The sequence below is a fragment of the Dama dama genome, chromosome 18, assembly GCF_033118175.1.
Source record: "Dama dama isolate Ldn47 chromosome 18, ASM3311817v1, whole genome shotgun sequence".
In the NCBI taxonomy this organism is placed as follows: Eukaryota; Metazoa; Chordata; class Mammalia; order Artiodactyla; family Cervidae; genus Dama; species Dama dama.
This window is the reverse complement of record NC_083698.1, coordinates 8712894-8728323: the sequence shown is the minus strand read 5'-3', so window position 1 is coordinate 8728323 and position 15430 is coordinate 8712894. Positions and strand designations below refer to the sequence as shown.

General features: G+C 39.5%; 1 protein-coding gene and 1 long non-coding RNA gene across 6 annotated transcripts; one reads left to right on the top strand and one right to left on the bottom strand.

Moving 5' to 3' along the window:
• Positions 1–3125: 3125 nt before the first annotated feature.
• Positions 3126–4864, bottom strand: LOC133072736 (uncharacterized). The gene is made up of 3 exons (XR_009696804.1): positions 4788–4864; positions 3614–3673; positions 3126–3213 (listed from the first exon to the last, which is right to left on the bottom strand). It is a non-coding gene; the product is annotated as an uncharacterized LOC133072736 (long non-coding RNA).
• A 70-nt stretch (positions 4865–4934) lies between these two features.
• On the top strand, positions 4935–12171 carry MTERF1 (mitochondrial transcription termination factor 1). 5 transcript variants are annotated; one of them, XM_061164858.1, is made up of 4 exons: positions 4936–5004; positions 5540–5600; positions 7951–8041; positions 9710–12171. In XM_061164858.1, the coding sequence occupies exon 4, from the start codon at positions 9741–9743 to the stop codon at positions 10896–10898; it is 1158 nt and encodes a 385-aa protein (XP_061020841.1). In that variant the 5' UTR covers positions 4936–5004; positions 5540–5600; positions 7951–8041; positions 9710–9740; the 3' UTR covers positions 10899–12171. The 5 variants fall into 5 exon arrangements, with proteins under 5 accessions (XP_061020839.1, XP_061020841.1, XP_061020844.1 ...); XM_061164859.1 differs by lacking the exon at positions 4936–5004 and adding an exon at positions 5019–5228; XM_061164856.1 differs by lacking the exon at positions 7951–8041 and having other exon boundaries at positions 4935–5004.
• The last annotated feature ends 3259 nt before the right edge of the window (positions 12172–15430 follow it).

Genomic DNA, 15430 nt, shown 5'->3' with positions numbered 1-15430 from the left:
CAAGAAGAAAAACACCAGGTAGACCTTTAACTTTTACCCCATACATCTGGTCCTTGAACAACGGCCTGGGGTCATTAGAAAGGGTCATGGGAGGGCAACTCAATGTCTAAGAAAAAGTCAAGGACTTGGGGATCAAAAAAAAAAAAAAAATAAAAGCAAGTTACAAAAAAATTTTTAAAAAAAATCTCAAACTAGACATAGTTGCCTTAAAACGATTGGTTAAAAATTACATATATGTCAGGGACCCAAGTCAACCAAAAACAAACAGATCAATACTGATAAAGATACAAACTGCTGTAACTCCTGCCTTTGGGGCACTTCGCCCTATCTCGGTGTCTGTCCTGAGAGCTTTGTACTTCTCACTTCTCTAAAATAAATCCTGCATGTTTACTACCATGAGTGTCTGCTTGATCATAAATTTCATTCTTTGACACTGTGAACAAGAACTTGGATTCCCATTTCAACATCAGGTCTGGAATCAGCAAATTTGCCAGGCTAAGTATCCAGTTCCTTGCCACCGACCCTTGTGGTAATTAGCCTGGAAGTAGGAGAGCTTACTCATGATGTCTTTCTAGATTCTGGTTAGGCACATTTCAGAGAAATAAAGTTGCCAGCAGGAAACTCTGTAAAAATGTTGTTAAAAACAACTGTCTTGGAAAGGAAGGAAATTAAGCTAGCCCTTTTGTTTGTTTGTTTGCAAACAAAGAATATTAACTGCCTGTGACTATGTGGGTAACTTTACTGGTTTACTCAGCCTTAAGCTTTGCAGACTTCTCTTTGGTTTTCAGGCAAACCAAATGCCAGGCAAGAGAATGGAGGAAGAGAGTTCTAGGCAGAGACCTGACGTTCCTCTGAAGGCCCTCAAGTGAGACTTGTAGGCAGCTGGCAGTCTGTCTGGGAAGCTGACGTGGTGTGGGTGAGCCATGTGTCCATGAGTGCAGGAGTCTGTGGGTGTGATTTCATTGGGTAGGGGGAGTGGGGTGGAGGACCACTTCCTCTCTGACCTCAGTCGGATCCTCTGAGATTCAAACATGAGTAGTCAACCAAAGCCTTGTGGTTTTGCTAGAAGTCCATTTGCATGAAAAACTAAGGACACTTCCTGGGCAGAGCTGATCAGGCAGGTACTTTGGGCTTAGTAACAACAACAACAACAAAAACAACAAACAGAAAACCTCAAACAAGAGCAAACAACTTTCTTTATAAAAGGGCAGAGGTGCTTCTGAATACAGCACAGATACTATATTTGTACTTGACTCTCAGCATATGTCCTGAGTGTCTAAGTACAACTTGTGGAAGGAGGGCTCCAGAGTCTGTCCTTGCCCTGGTACATGCTTTCAAATAAAAAGGGGGCCCGGGAAGGAGCAGTCCATTCAATCCTGCAACTTTGATCCCCACCCCAAGTAAGGTCACTTAAAAACACATATATGGGGGGAAGGGTGGGTGAGTGTGATGATTTGGAGATTGGGATTGACATGTATACACTACCATAAGTAAAATAGATAGCTAATGGGAACCAGCTATGTACCACAGGGAGTTCAGCTCTGTGCTCTGCGATGTCATAGACGATAGGATAGGAGGATTGCAGGGTAGGAGGGAGGTCCAAGGGGGAGGGGATATATGTATACATATAGATGATTCACTTTGTTGTACCACAGAAATTAACACAACACTGTAAAGCAACGATCAGTTCAGTTCAGTTGCTCAGTCGTGTCCGACCCTTTGTAACCCCCACGGACTGCAGCACGCCAGGCTTCCCTGTCCATCACCAACTCCCAGAGCTTGGTCAAACTCATGGCCATCAAGTTGTTGATGCCATCCAACCATCTCATCCTCTGCCATCCCCTTCTCCTCCTGCCTTCAATCTTTCCCAGCATCAGGGTCTTTCCCAATGAGTCAGTTCTTCGAATCAGGTGGCCTAAGTATTGGAGTTTCAGCATCAGCATCAGTCCTCCCAATGAATATTCAGGACTGAGTTCCTTCAGGATTGACTGGTTTGATCTCCTTGCAGTCCAAGGGACTCCCAAGAGTTTTCTCCAACACCACAGTTCAAAAGCAACATTTTTCAGCACTCAGCTTTCTTTATAGTCCAACTCTTACACCCATACACGACTACTGGAAAAGCCATAGTTTTGACTAGACGGACCTTTGTTGGCAAAGTAACGTCTCTCCTTTTTTTAATATGCTGTCTAGATTGGTCATAACTTTTCTTGCAAGGAGTAAGTGTGTCTTTTAATTTCATGGCTGCAGTCACCATCTGCTGTGATTTTGGAGCCCAAGAAAATAAAGTTGACACTGTTTCCATGGTTTCCCCATCTATTTGCCATGAAGTGATGGGACCAGGTGCCATGATCTTAGTTTTCTGAATGTTGAGTTTTAAGCTAACTTTTTCACTCTCCTCTTTCACTGTCATCAAGAGGCTCTTTAGTTCTTCTTCACTTTCTGCCACAAGGGTGGTGTTGACTGCGTGTCTGAGGTATTGATATTTCTCCCGGCAATCTTGATTCCAGCTTGTGCTTCATCCAGCCCGGCATTTCACATGATGTACTCTACATATAGGGCTTCCCTTGTGGCTTAGACGGTAAACCATCTGCCTGCAATGTGGGAGACCCAGGTTCGTTCCCTGGGTCAGGAAGATCCTCTGGAGAAGGAAAGGCAACCCACTCCAGTACTCTTGACTGAAAAATTCCATGGACTGAGCAGCCTGGTAGGCTACAGTCCATGGGGTCGCAGAGTTGGACACGACTGAGTGACTTCACTTCACTCTGCATATAAGTTAAATAAGCAGGGTGACAATATACAGCCTTGATGTACTCCTTTCCCTATTTGGAACCAGTCTGTTGTTCCATGTCCAGTTCTCACTGTTGCTTCTTGACCTGCATACAGGTTTCTCAGGAGGCTGGTAAGGTGGTCTGGTATTCCCATCTCTTGAAGAATTTTCCACCATTTGTTGTGATCTACACAGTCAAAGTCTTTGGCATAATCAATAAAGCAGAAGTAGATATTTTTCTGGAACTCTCTTGCTTTTTCGATGATCCAACAATGTTGGCAATTTGATCTCTGGTTCCTCTGCATTTTCTAAATCCAGCTAGAACACCTGGAAGTTCATGGTTCACGTACTGTTGAAGCCTGGCTTGGAGAATTCTGAGCATTATTGTGCTAGCATGTGAGATGAGTGCAATTGTGTGGTAGGTTGGACATTTTTTGGCTATACCCCTATTTTAAAAAAGAAACACATATATGATCTTATATTGCCATGGTTGCAGAAAAGGAAGAGAACTGTAAAAAGAGATACATGACAATAATGACAATATAAATTTGACTTAAAAATTGAGTTACTTTAGCCTTTATAACAAATTCAGAAAGATAAAAACTTTAGAACAGTTTCTAGGAAAAGTTATCTTCTACCATGCTACTACTTCACCTCATCCCCTTTCCTCTTTGTTTCTTCATCATTGCTTACTCCCTGCCACTGGTCTTCTCCCACACACAGTTCCCAGTGATTCCAACCACACTTTCTTTTCTTAATTACATCATTTTAGTAGAGGCTTGGGTCACCTGTGGTCTTGGGGAAGCATGTAGATAAGCAGACATTCAGGGTGAGAATGAGACCTACCTTGGAAATAAAGTCCAGGAGGGCAGGGCTTTGTCTTAATTTTCACCATATCCCTTCATCCTGAAAACAGGGTGGGGGGTATAGTGAATAATGAATAAAACACAGGCAAGGTACATAAAGATTCCATTCTAATGCAATGCCAATGGCAACCAAGTCATTTCTCCTACTGGAGGTAATGACAATGTTTTGCGAATTTGAAAAATATTTTTAATCCTTAATGAGTAAACCTCTTTGCAAAAATATGAGAAGAAAAAAATGAATCAATAATACACCATTCTTATCTGACCATTATTATACTTTTCTTATTCAGCATTTTATAATATGCATTTAAGATATATTTGTAATCAGAAAATTTTAGATAGGAAATATGGAACTTATTTTCAGAAGAACTAATCTCTTCAGGAGAACTAATCGCCTACAAGACATCAATGAAAACAAACCATGATGTTGCTTAAGTTTGAAATAATCTTTGATAATATAAGTCCCTACAAGAGACATTACTTTGTCAACAAAGGTCTGTCTAGTCAAGGCCATGGTTTTTCCAGTAGTCATGTATGGATGTGAGAGTTGGACTATAAAGAAAGCTGAGCGCCGAAGAATTGATGCTTTTGAACTGTGGTGTTGGAAGACTCTCGAGAGTCCCTTGGACTGCAAGGAGATCCAACCAGTCCATCCTAAAGGAGATCAGTCCTGGGTGTTCATTGGAAGGACTCATGTTGAAGCTGAAACTTCAACTTTGGCCACCTGATTCAAAGAGCTGACTCATTTGAAAAGACCCTGATGCTGGGAAAAGATTGAGGGCAGGAGGAGAAGGGGACGACAGAGGATGAGATAGTTGGATGGCATCACCGACTCAATGGACATGGGTTTGGGTGGACTCCAGGAGTTCGTGATGGACAGGGAGGCCTGGCGTGCTGCAGTCCATGTTGTCGCCGAATCGGACACGACTGAGCGACAGAATAGAACTGAACTGAAACGCTGAAGTTTTCATCTACATCATGTTATCACATAAATAAGCGTAATCAACCTATCACGCTACAAAATTCATGTATATAATAGTGATTTTCCCATTTCATGTCGGTGTCTAGCAGCAACTCAGGGCCTCTGGCCGGATGGCTGGAAGGCTCCCCCGAGTCCCGTTTCGCCCCCCGAAATACTCCCAGAAGGCGCTCACCGCGGTCTCCTGCTGCCCCCTGCCGGGACCCAGCGTCGGGCTGTGAAAAGCTTTGCGCGGCCGCGGGGGAGGGGTGGTGCCAGAGGCGTGACGTCACATGTATGCGCGGCCTGTCACCGGAAGTTATTTCTGTCCACTTCCGTCCCTCCATTTCTCGCGAGACTGCAGAAGAGACAGGAAAGGGTTTTTCCCGTGCCCTGTTGTATTCCAGGTTGAGGTTGGTGACTCGGTGCTGCTGTGCTTTTTCTTTTTAGAGTCGGGTCTGGGTGGCTGTGATGTGTAACTGAGTCCCATTCCCGCGCAGCCCCTGGTTGACTTTCCTTGTGGGAGGACGAGGGACCGAAGAACCGGCGGACTGGAACTCGTAGAAATACCCGTAGAGTTTTTGAGTTACAGACCCGCGTAGGTTCGAAACTTGCTTCCACCAGCTAAGTCAAGCTAGTAAGGGAGCTCGGCACTTTTTCTCATTTTGTAATTTTAGGAATAATGCCTACCTTTTAAGTAAGATGATGTTTGTGAAGCCCTTAGTTCTGGGTTTTGCAAATTATGCTCGTGTTTCTGCTGCCTTTTCCCTTTATCCTCGGGCTTGTACTTAGCATTTTCTTCCCAATATCTCTGAGAGATGCTTAGTGTGCTGAAAATTATGCATTTTACGAAAACATTATGCACTGTTAAGTGAGATTGATCTTTTTTCTGTATTACGGAGTCCTGACAACATTTTGTACCCCTTTCTTTATTTTTTCTGTTTCTAGGGACAACTATTTTTCCGCTTTTTGGAGGAACGCAAAGTCCTCTGTCCTTAAGACAGATGAGGTGAGAAATGAATTTCTGTAAAGATCTTCAAACTTAGCTCTTTTTGTCGAAAGACTGACTGGAATGCAGTACCGTGTAACCAGAGATTACCCATTTCCATCCAAAGCCCCCTTGTCCGGGGAATTGTGAGCAGAGGGGAACATAAACTCACTTTTATCCCTTAGACCTCACAAGTACAGAGGTTTTCCGTGTATTTGTTAACTTTGGCTTTTAACGCTTGGAGTAATGGCTTTGGTAATTAAAAATGTCAATTTGAGAGACAGATGGAAATAACTTGGAATATTAATTATTTTTAAATTTATAGATTGAGTCAGTTGATACTACTTGCTTTAGGCTGCTTAAATATTTATTCACCATACTAGGTGTCATAGGACTATTTTGAAGGGATATTGGGTGCTAAAAGAGTAAAATAACATTGATATTTAGCAGGTGTAACTTTTTTTGTGTTGAAACCTGAAAAATAACTTCCCCCGTTTTTATCCCCTCTCCCCTTTTCATGCAAGTGATATTATCCTAGCCACACTCTTAAGCAATTTGCCACTTAGAATGCCTAGGACATATTTTTTATTGTGTTAGATCTGCCTCTTTTTAAAGAGTAGGCTGTGTAATGTTATATTGATGTGTGTTAATCACTCAGTCTTGTGGGACTCTTTGTGACTTCATGTACTGTAGCCCACCAGGCTCCTCTGTCCATTGAATTCTCCAGGCAAGAATACTGGAGTTGGTAGCCATTCCCCTCTCCAGGGGATCTTCCCCACCCAGTGATTGAACCCAGGTCTCCTGCATTGCAGGCAGGTTTTTTACTCTCTGAGCCACCGGGGAAGCCTCATTGTAGTGACGTACCACTGTTTATTAAATCATTCTGCTCTTAGTGGCCATTTGGGTTCCTTCTTTTTTTACTCCCACAAACTATTATAATGCTCATCTTTTTTTTTTTTTTTTTTTTCTGTGAAGTAACAAATGTGCATTCTTGTCCTTCATTTCCTTTGGATAATCTTCATGAAGTAGAAATGCTGGGTTGAAAGATACAATAGATGGTATCAAATTCCCTTCCAACAGTGATATTTAGAAGTCTTATGTCTTCCTATGTTTACCAATTGTTGATGTTAGTTACCATTGTTTTTAGGTTTAGCTGATCCTGCCCATACTATTGATAGTGGGGGGGGGGGGGGAGCTCCAACTTTTTCATTTATAATATTGTAATCAAAACCAAATTTTTGTGGCCAGTTCAGTTTTTTCCTATTTAAATAGAAGACTTAATTTTAGGCTCCTTAGTAATGAATTACTATAAAACAAATGATTCACTTCACCTTGAAGTACTTGTTAAGTTAAAGAGTTGTGGGAAAATACTGTTTGAATGGAATCTTGTACTATGGATAGATTTAGGAGGATGGGCCTTTCTGAAAGACAGAGTGGCTTTAAAAACTCGGGAAGACAAGAATGGTCAAGGATGTCTAGGACCAGAGACTTAACAGGCAATGGTGTTTCATTGTGAGATTGCAAAATAGAAGAGCTAGCTAGAAAGGCCAGTCTGAAGATTTTACCTTCCAGGGGAGAGCTACAGAGGTGTCTAATCAGGAAGTGAGGGACATGACCACATGTTTGTTTCATAAGTGTTCCGTGGGGGGCACTTTTGAGTGACTGATATTAGAGAAAGGAGTTAAGCGACTGATAATCTTGAGTGAGAGAATTAGCGAAGAGCAGAGAGATTGGATTTCAGAGATACTGAAGAAGCAGAGTCTACATGAATGAATGACTCTGGGTTCGAGGACAAGAAAAAAAAGCAAAGCTTACTTTCACATCTTTTATTATGAGAGTAATGGTGATTTCATTAATTAGAGGGGGGCTCGTTTGTTTGGGGGCTGGGAAAGATGCTCAGTTTGGTTTTGGACTTGTTAATTTGTGTGAAAGGTATGTCCACGGAGAATGAATTATACACAAAGACAAATCCACCTATAACAGATCCAGAAGTCTTAATTTCTTACTGTCTTGTTAAGATGTTTGGCATATATTTTTACTTTCAGTTTGTCGTCAGTAGAATTTCTTTTGAACTTACTGTGACTCATTCAGCTCTGTTTCTCAAGAGTAGAATGTGGTCTAAAGGAGTAGTCTTAGACATTTTTGATCATATATAATCTTAATTTTAAAAAGGTCTATAAATATACCTTGAACATATGTATATTTACTGACTAGTTATATACATGTCTTATGGTACTGTTATTACTATATTGTATAATTATGAAACATGTAAAAAGTAGAAATTTTAAAAGGCCAAGACAAGTATAAATTAGAGCTTTACTGTTTTCTTCCTATATCCCATTGGATCGTCTCATACCCACTCTTTGGAAAGCACTGGTTTTATCTAGAGCTGTCAGTGTTCTGCCCCTTTATCCAGTAGAGGTCACCCTGAGCATCTGGAAGAGAGGAGGTTTTTGAGCTGGGTAAGGTAAAGCCTCATTCTTTAATTAGGTTCTTACTTTTAAGTTTCTGTCTTCGTGTATTTTTGGAAGATTATATAGTTACAGAGTATATGTTATTATGAAGACATGAAGAATAATGAACTCAGGGTATAGGGCAGTCTTAAAACATGCTTTTGCTGTTTCCTGTTTACTTTGTGAGAATGTTACTTGAATCTATAGTTTTGGAATCTTCTCCTAATTCTTTGAGGATTAATGGATTATGTGAGTTATTAGAATGTTCCCAGCCAGTAGGCATAATCCAAGTTCTTGTTAAATTGGAGTATTTTAAAAGGATAGGCACAGAGGAACTTTTCTTTTATGGATCTTGAAAGCAGCATATCAAGCCCAGAGATAGTAGTAGTGAGTTGGAGCCATTTATCTCTATTCTTTGTTTTATGCTTAATTAGGAGAGAGGAAGAGGGAGAACCCTCTTTTAAGTACTAAGAGCCCATTGTAAGTAATTAGAAATTAAGAGCAGTTTGTCACAGCTATATAGTCTGAAAAGGAGAAAGTACTGGTAAAGTATTATGTACAACACTTTACAAAAAAGTGTTGTGTATTGTATGACTCGGACCATAAGCAATTTAGGAGCATAAATCATCTGACAATTTGGATAGCAAGACAAAAACTTTTCTGTTGCTCTTCTGTTAAAATATTTCCTATAAACAGAGATATTTGTTTTAATAGGGACCTATGATTATTGTCATGTATAAGTTCATACATTTTATGTCCCATTTCTAAATGATCAGGAAAATGAGTTGTCAAGGTTTTAATCTTTTGATCAAAGTTATATGTATTGTGAAGCAGATGCAGAGAGCCCTGAGTTAGTCTTCTGTAAAATGGTGGTAAGGAGAATGGCAAAAGTAAGTTTTTAAATATGTACATCTCACTTCTCTGTATAATTCCACATGTTGTGGACACTGTGTATGAAATATCCCAACTGGGTCATAATGAAGTGAAAATCGGTTTGGAGTTGTTGGGTTAACCCAACAACTGAGGGAGCATTAGGGTAAATTGAGTGACATGGAGATTGGGATCAGGGCTGTTGACCAGAGATGCATGTAGGATAAGAATTAAGGATGGCTTTAAAGAATACCATGAACCTAGAAAAAGGTGTTTAGGGTGGAAATAACGTAGTATGAAGTGTTGTTTTCAGGGCTAGATTTAAAGTTTGATAACCAAAAAGTGAGAGCAAGAGGCAAAGAAGGCTGGTATCTGTGGGCAAATGCAAGGCCAAGAATCTGGGAAGTTAGAAGACAAGGCAGAATTGAAAGCATGTGTTAGTAAAAATAAGTCAAAGCTTTGGAAAGCAGTTAGATAAAGCAGAGATGCAAAGGGGCAGTTGGTTTTGGGTAGCCAGTGCAGGCAGGACCAAACAGTAAGTAAAGGCAAGAATAATTCTGGGGCAGTGTTGTTGCTGTGTGCTGCTTTTATTTGTGTTAAGACTAGAAGTGGCCCCTGGCCCACAGATAATTGGAAGTGGTGAGCCAGGGAGTGGGGGTGTGGTGGGGAGATTGTTATCACAGAATCAGGAGAGCTGGATCTCTAGTGTTTTCTTACAGAAATGACCACAATACAGGATCATGATAAAATGTGTTAGCTGTTTTAACATGTGTGTTTGTGTAATACTGTATATGTTGTTTTGTACAGCATTCCATACGGTTTGGGCTACCTGACCATTATGGCGCCAGGAAACCTCTTGTATGTGAGAAGTAACTATCTCTTTGGTTCAAGATGTTGGATGATCCGATTTTCAACAGAAATCATCTTTAAATCAGTTTCATTTAGGCTTTTCGGTAAGAAATGTGATAACGCAGACAGTGAACCTTTGGAAAATGAGGAACTGCTGAATAACTTACTTACCATGGGAGTAGATGTTGACATGGCAAGGAAGCGACAGCCTGGAGTTTTTAACAGAACAGATACTAATGAGCAGGACCTGCAGACATTCCTTCTGTCTAAAGGAGCCAGCAAAGAAGTGATTGCTAGCATCATATCAAGATACCCACGAGCCATGACTCGGACGCCTGAAAGTCTTGCAAATCGGTGGGATCTGTGGAGAAGAATTGTGACATCAGACCTTGAAATTGTAAATATTTTGGAACGTTCTCCTGAATCTTTTTTTCGGTCCAGTGACAACCTGAACTTAGAGAATAACATAAAGTTCCTCTACTCAGTTGGACTGACCCATAAATACCTTTGTCGATTGTTGACCAATGCCCCGCGTACCTTCTCCAATAGTCTTAATCTGAATAAACAGATGGTTGAATTTTTGCAAGAAGTCTGTTTGTCGTTGGGTCACAATGGTCCCACAGATTTTGTCAGGAAGATAATTTTTAAAAACCCTTTCATCTTAATTCAGAGCACCAAACGGATAAAAACTAATATTGAATTTTTACAGTCCACGTTCTGCTTGAATAACGAGGAGCTGCTTAGTCTGATATGTGGTCCAGGAGCTAAAATCCTAGACCTTTCCAGTGACTGTATGAGAAGAAGCTACAGAAATATCAAAGAAAAACTGATCTCTCTCGGGTGTACTGCGAAAGAGATACGGAAGTTTGTTTTAAGCTATCCAGATGTGATCTTCTTGGGAGAGAAGAAGTTTAATGATAAAATAGACTGCCTCATAGAAGAAAAAGTTAACATCTCACAAATAATTGAACATCCTCGGATTTTGGATTCAAGCATAAGTACTTTAAAGAGTCGAATCAAAGAATTGGTAAACATTGGCTATGACTTGAGTACATCAAACATCAGCCTTCTGTCTTGGAGTCAAAAAAGATATAATGCTAAGTTGAAAAAGTTATATATTGAGCAGAACATTGTTCTGGAGAATTAAACAAAAGTCAGTCTTCTAATATAGTGATATTATTTCATTTTGAATTTGGACCTTTCAAAAAGGAGAGATTTGTGTTTTTAACCACATATACATATGTAGTGTGCCTTTGGATATTTTATTTTAAAGTTTCATAAAAACTCACTGTCAGTATATCCAAGTATATAGTCTTCCCAGCTACCTCTTCTGTAGTTCGAATTATTAATAGTACAACATCCAATTTTATGATATAGGCTGTGGATATTGTATTAATGGTCATTGCTGAGTGCTATGACAGAACAATGTGTAGAAAGAAAATGCAAAATAAGCTTTTTTGGCTTCTGTTCCTGTTTAAAAATTGAGAGATTGATTTAGATAGTTCTATTTCTTATCATGGTTTTGAATAGCAACTATTTCTCCTGTTATTCTATATATCTAATTATAGTTCATCTTCAAAATACAGTGTCAGTAGAACTAAGACAACACAGAGGAGGAATTCTTCATCCAAATTCTACATACTCCATTTAAATCATTAGTATGCCTCATGGCTCCTCCAGTTTAGGCTAAATTTCCTGTGGGTATATCCTGATTTCTTTGAAGATAGGGGCAACTGTGACAGGCAGAATAATAGTTAACCCAAAGATTTCAATGTCTTAATTCCCAGAACCTGTGGATATGTTTTGTTATATTACAAAAGGACTTTGCAGATATGATTTAAGAACCTTAATTGGAAGTCCTGGGTTGGGGAGGTTATCCTGGCTTATCTGGTTGGACCCAGTGTAATCATAAGGGTCCTTGACAGTGAAGAGGGAGGTAAAAGGAGAGGTCAGAGTGATGTGATGGAAGAAGGACTTGCCCCACTGTTCCTGGCTTTGAAGGAGGAAGGGGACAGGAACCAAGGAGTGCAGGTGGCCCCCGGCAGTGGACAAGGCGAGGAAGCGCTCTCCCCTAGTGCTCAGAGAGGGAGGCGAAACTCGGGACTTTGAGTTTAGCCCAGTGAGGCCCTTGTCGAACTTCAGACCTGTAGAACCAGGAGATAATAAACCTGCGCTGTTTTAAGCCACTGAGTTTGTGATAATTTGTTCCAGCAACAAATAGACTAATGTAACAATTAAATAGATAATTTAGTAATTCAGGTGAAGTATACCATTAGTATCATATCTGTATTTCTTCCTCTTATACTTTTTTGGTCCACTTACCTTTCTGGAATGGCTAGTAAGTTACTGTTTGTAAATTCCTGTAAATATATGGATGAAAAACTAAATGTAAGTCTAAATAAAGGAATATTTTTGCTTAATGAATGTAGTTTAAAGAAATGATGGTTTTTGTCTATAATTTGCTGGTGTTTCTACTAATATAAATAGAGAGCCAAAAGTTTCTAGAGGCATTAATTTCAAAAATGACACATATCTGTATCTTGAAAACATTCTCGGTCTAGCTTTGCATAAATTGAAAGAGAAGGAACCAATTATATGACTGTAATTACTTTCAGTTTTCCCCAGAGGCATTTGTTTTCTAGATATGGATTTTGAATTAAGTAACACATGACGCTTAACCTTTGAAGCATTTTTTTCTTTTAGTGAAATATAGTTGATTTGCAGTATTAAGTTTCATGATCACGGAATAATGATTCAATGTTATTTTTTTTCAGATTATACTCCATTATAGATACAGATACACACACACACACACACACACACACACACCAAGATAATGGGTATAATTCCCTGTGTCAAGCCTTATTTTTTATCGTTGATACGTCAAAAAGGTTATTCCCACCAGTGATATTAACAAAATGCATGTTTTTTCAAGGCCATTTGTATGTAAATGATACTCAACTATTTCCAATAAACTATTTGATGGCAAACATGGCATAACTTAGAAAGCATGGACTTTAGAGACACTTTTTTAGAGAAATATATCTGGCACTATTCCTGATTAGCTCTGTAACTTTGTGTAAATGTTTTAATTTTACTGAACCTATTTTCTCATCTATAAGATGAGAAATGGACCTCCCAGAGTTAAGAATTAGGTGATATAGGGCCTCTAAGGTTTCTTGCACACAATAACTGTTTAGTGGTAGCCAGAATAAATAGTTACAGTAGCATTTTAAAGACATCATTCCCATATTACACAATTCAAAGTACGCAGCTTTTAAAAATATTTATAGTGCTATGCAATAATCACTGCAGTCTAACTTTAAAATGTGTTCATGCCCTTTAAAAAGAAATCCTGTACACATTGGCACTCAATCCGCATTATCCCCCTCCTGCTTTCCTAGCCCTGTTTAGTCGCTCAGTCGTGCCCAGCTCGTTTGTGATCCCATGGACTGAAGCCCGCCAGGCTCCTGTGTCCATGGGATTTCCCAGGCAAGAATACTTGAGTGGGTTGCCATTTTCTTCCCAGCCCTAAGCAACCACTGATCTTTCTATAAAGTGGCCTATTCTGAACGTTTCATATAAATGGAATCATACAATATGTGGCCTTTGGTGACTGGCTTCTTTCACTTAACATGTTTCTAAGGTTCATTCTTACACTGTGTATCAGTATTTCATTCTTCTGTGTTGACAAATAATCTATTGTATAGATACAGCAGTAGGATTGGGAGTAAATTTTATTGTTATGGTTTAAGTCCTGGGATGGGGAGGTTATCCCAGATTATCTGGGTGGGCTCAGTGTAATCAAAGGAGTCCTTAAAAGTGGACGAGGGAGGGGAAAGAGGAGGTCGGAGTGATGTGATGAAAGGACTTGATGCATTTTTACTGGCTTTGAAGGAAGAAGGGGATATAAACCCCCTTAAGTCCCTTTTTTTCTGACTTGTTTAGGAACACTTTGTGAGATACTGATTTGAAGTGTAACAATTTATAAGAAACTTGAGGGAGGTGGGCAGAGGAAATAAAAGCTTATTGGCATCAGCTGGTCATGAGGATTATACCTGGACTTTTGAGAGATGATATAGCAACAGTAGTTGCCAGTGGCCAAAGAGAGTGTGGGATGCACAGAAGTAAAATACAGTACCTATTTGGGGGTTGGGAGAGGGACAACTTCCTTTGTAATCTTTGTAGAAACAAATGGGCAATGCCTGGCAGGCATTATATAAATGTAAGTATTTTATATAAAATATTAATCTTATATAAGTACACATATATAAATATGTATTATATAATATAAATATATAATGTATATACACATACACATATAATATTTTTTGAAGTATAGTTGATTTATGATGTTTCTGTTGTGCAATGAAGTGATTCAAAATATATACCTTTTCAGATTCTTTTCCATTGTAGTATATTACAAGATACCTAATATAGTTTCCTGTGCTATACATTTGGACCTTGTTTATCTATTTTTATATAGTCGTTTGAAACATGTCCTCTTTTAAGGTTTGAGTCTGAGGAAGAGTCAGTTCTTGTAAAAAAAAGTGAATTATAAGCATGTCTTAGAGATTATTGTGCGTTTGGTTCTAGATCACTGCAGTGAAGTGAATATTGCAATTAAGTGAGTCACGTGGAATTTCTTGGTTTCCCAGTACATATGAAAGTTATGTTTATACTATAGTCTATTAAGTGTGCAATAGCATGCTGTCTTACAAAAACGATATATACCTTAATTCAAAATGCTTAATTGCTAAAAAGTGCTCATCATCATCTGAGACTACAGCAAGTCAATCTTTTTGCTGCTGGAGGGTCTTTCTTTTTTTTAAGATTTTTTTGACGTGGACCATTGGAATCTGGGCTTTCTTGGTGGCTCAGCTGGCAAATAATCTGCTTGCAATGCCGGAGACCTGAGTCAGTCCCTGGGTTGGGAAGATCCCCTGGAGAAGGGAACAGCTACCCACTCCAGTATTCTGGCCTGGGGTTGCAAAGAGTCGGACACAACAGAGTGACTTTCACTATTGTTAAAATCTTAAATTTGTGCAGTATTGTTTCTGTTTTATGTTCTGGTTTTTTGGCCATGAGGCATGTGGGATCTTAGCTTCCCAACCAGGGATCAACCCGCACCCCCTGCCTTGGAAGGCGAGGTCTTAACCACTGGACCGCCAGGGGAGTCCCAGAGGATCTTGCCTGGATGTTGATGGCTGCTGACGGATCAGAGTGGTGGTTGCTGAAGGTTGGGGTGACTGGAAGTTTTTAAAAATAAGACAACAAACATGGAGTTTGGTACATGAATTGACTTTTCATTTCATGATTTCTCTGTTGCACGTGATGCTGTTTGACAGTATTTTACCCACAGTAGAACTTCTTTCAAAATTTAAGTTAGTCTGCTGCTTTATCAACTAAGTTTATGTAATAGACTAAATTCTTTGTTGACATTTCAACAGTCTTCACAGCATCTTCACAAGGATAGTTTCCATCTAAAGGAGCCACTTTCTTTATACATCCATAAGAAGCAACTTCTCATCCATTCAAGTTTTATGAGGTTGTAGCAGTTCAGTCATATCTTCAGGCTCAACTTCAAATCCTGGTTCTCTATTTGCACCACGTCTGCAGTTCCTTCCTCCACTGAAGCCTTGAACCCCTCAAAGTCATCCATGAGGATTGGAGTCAGTC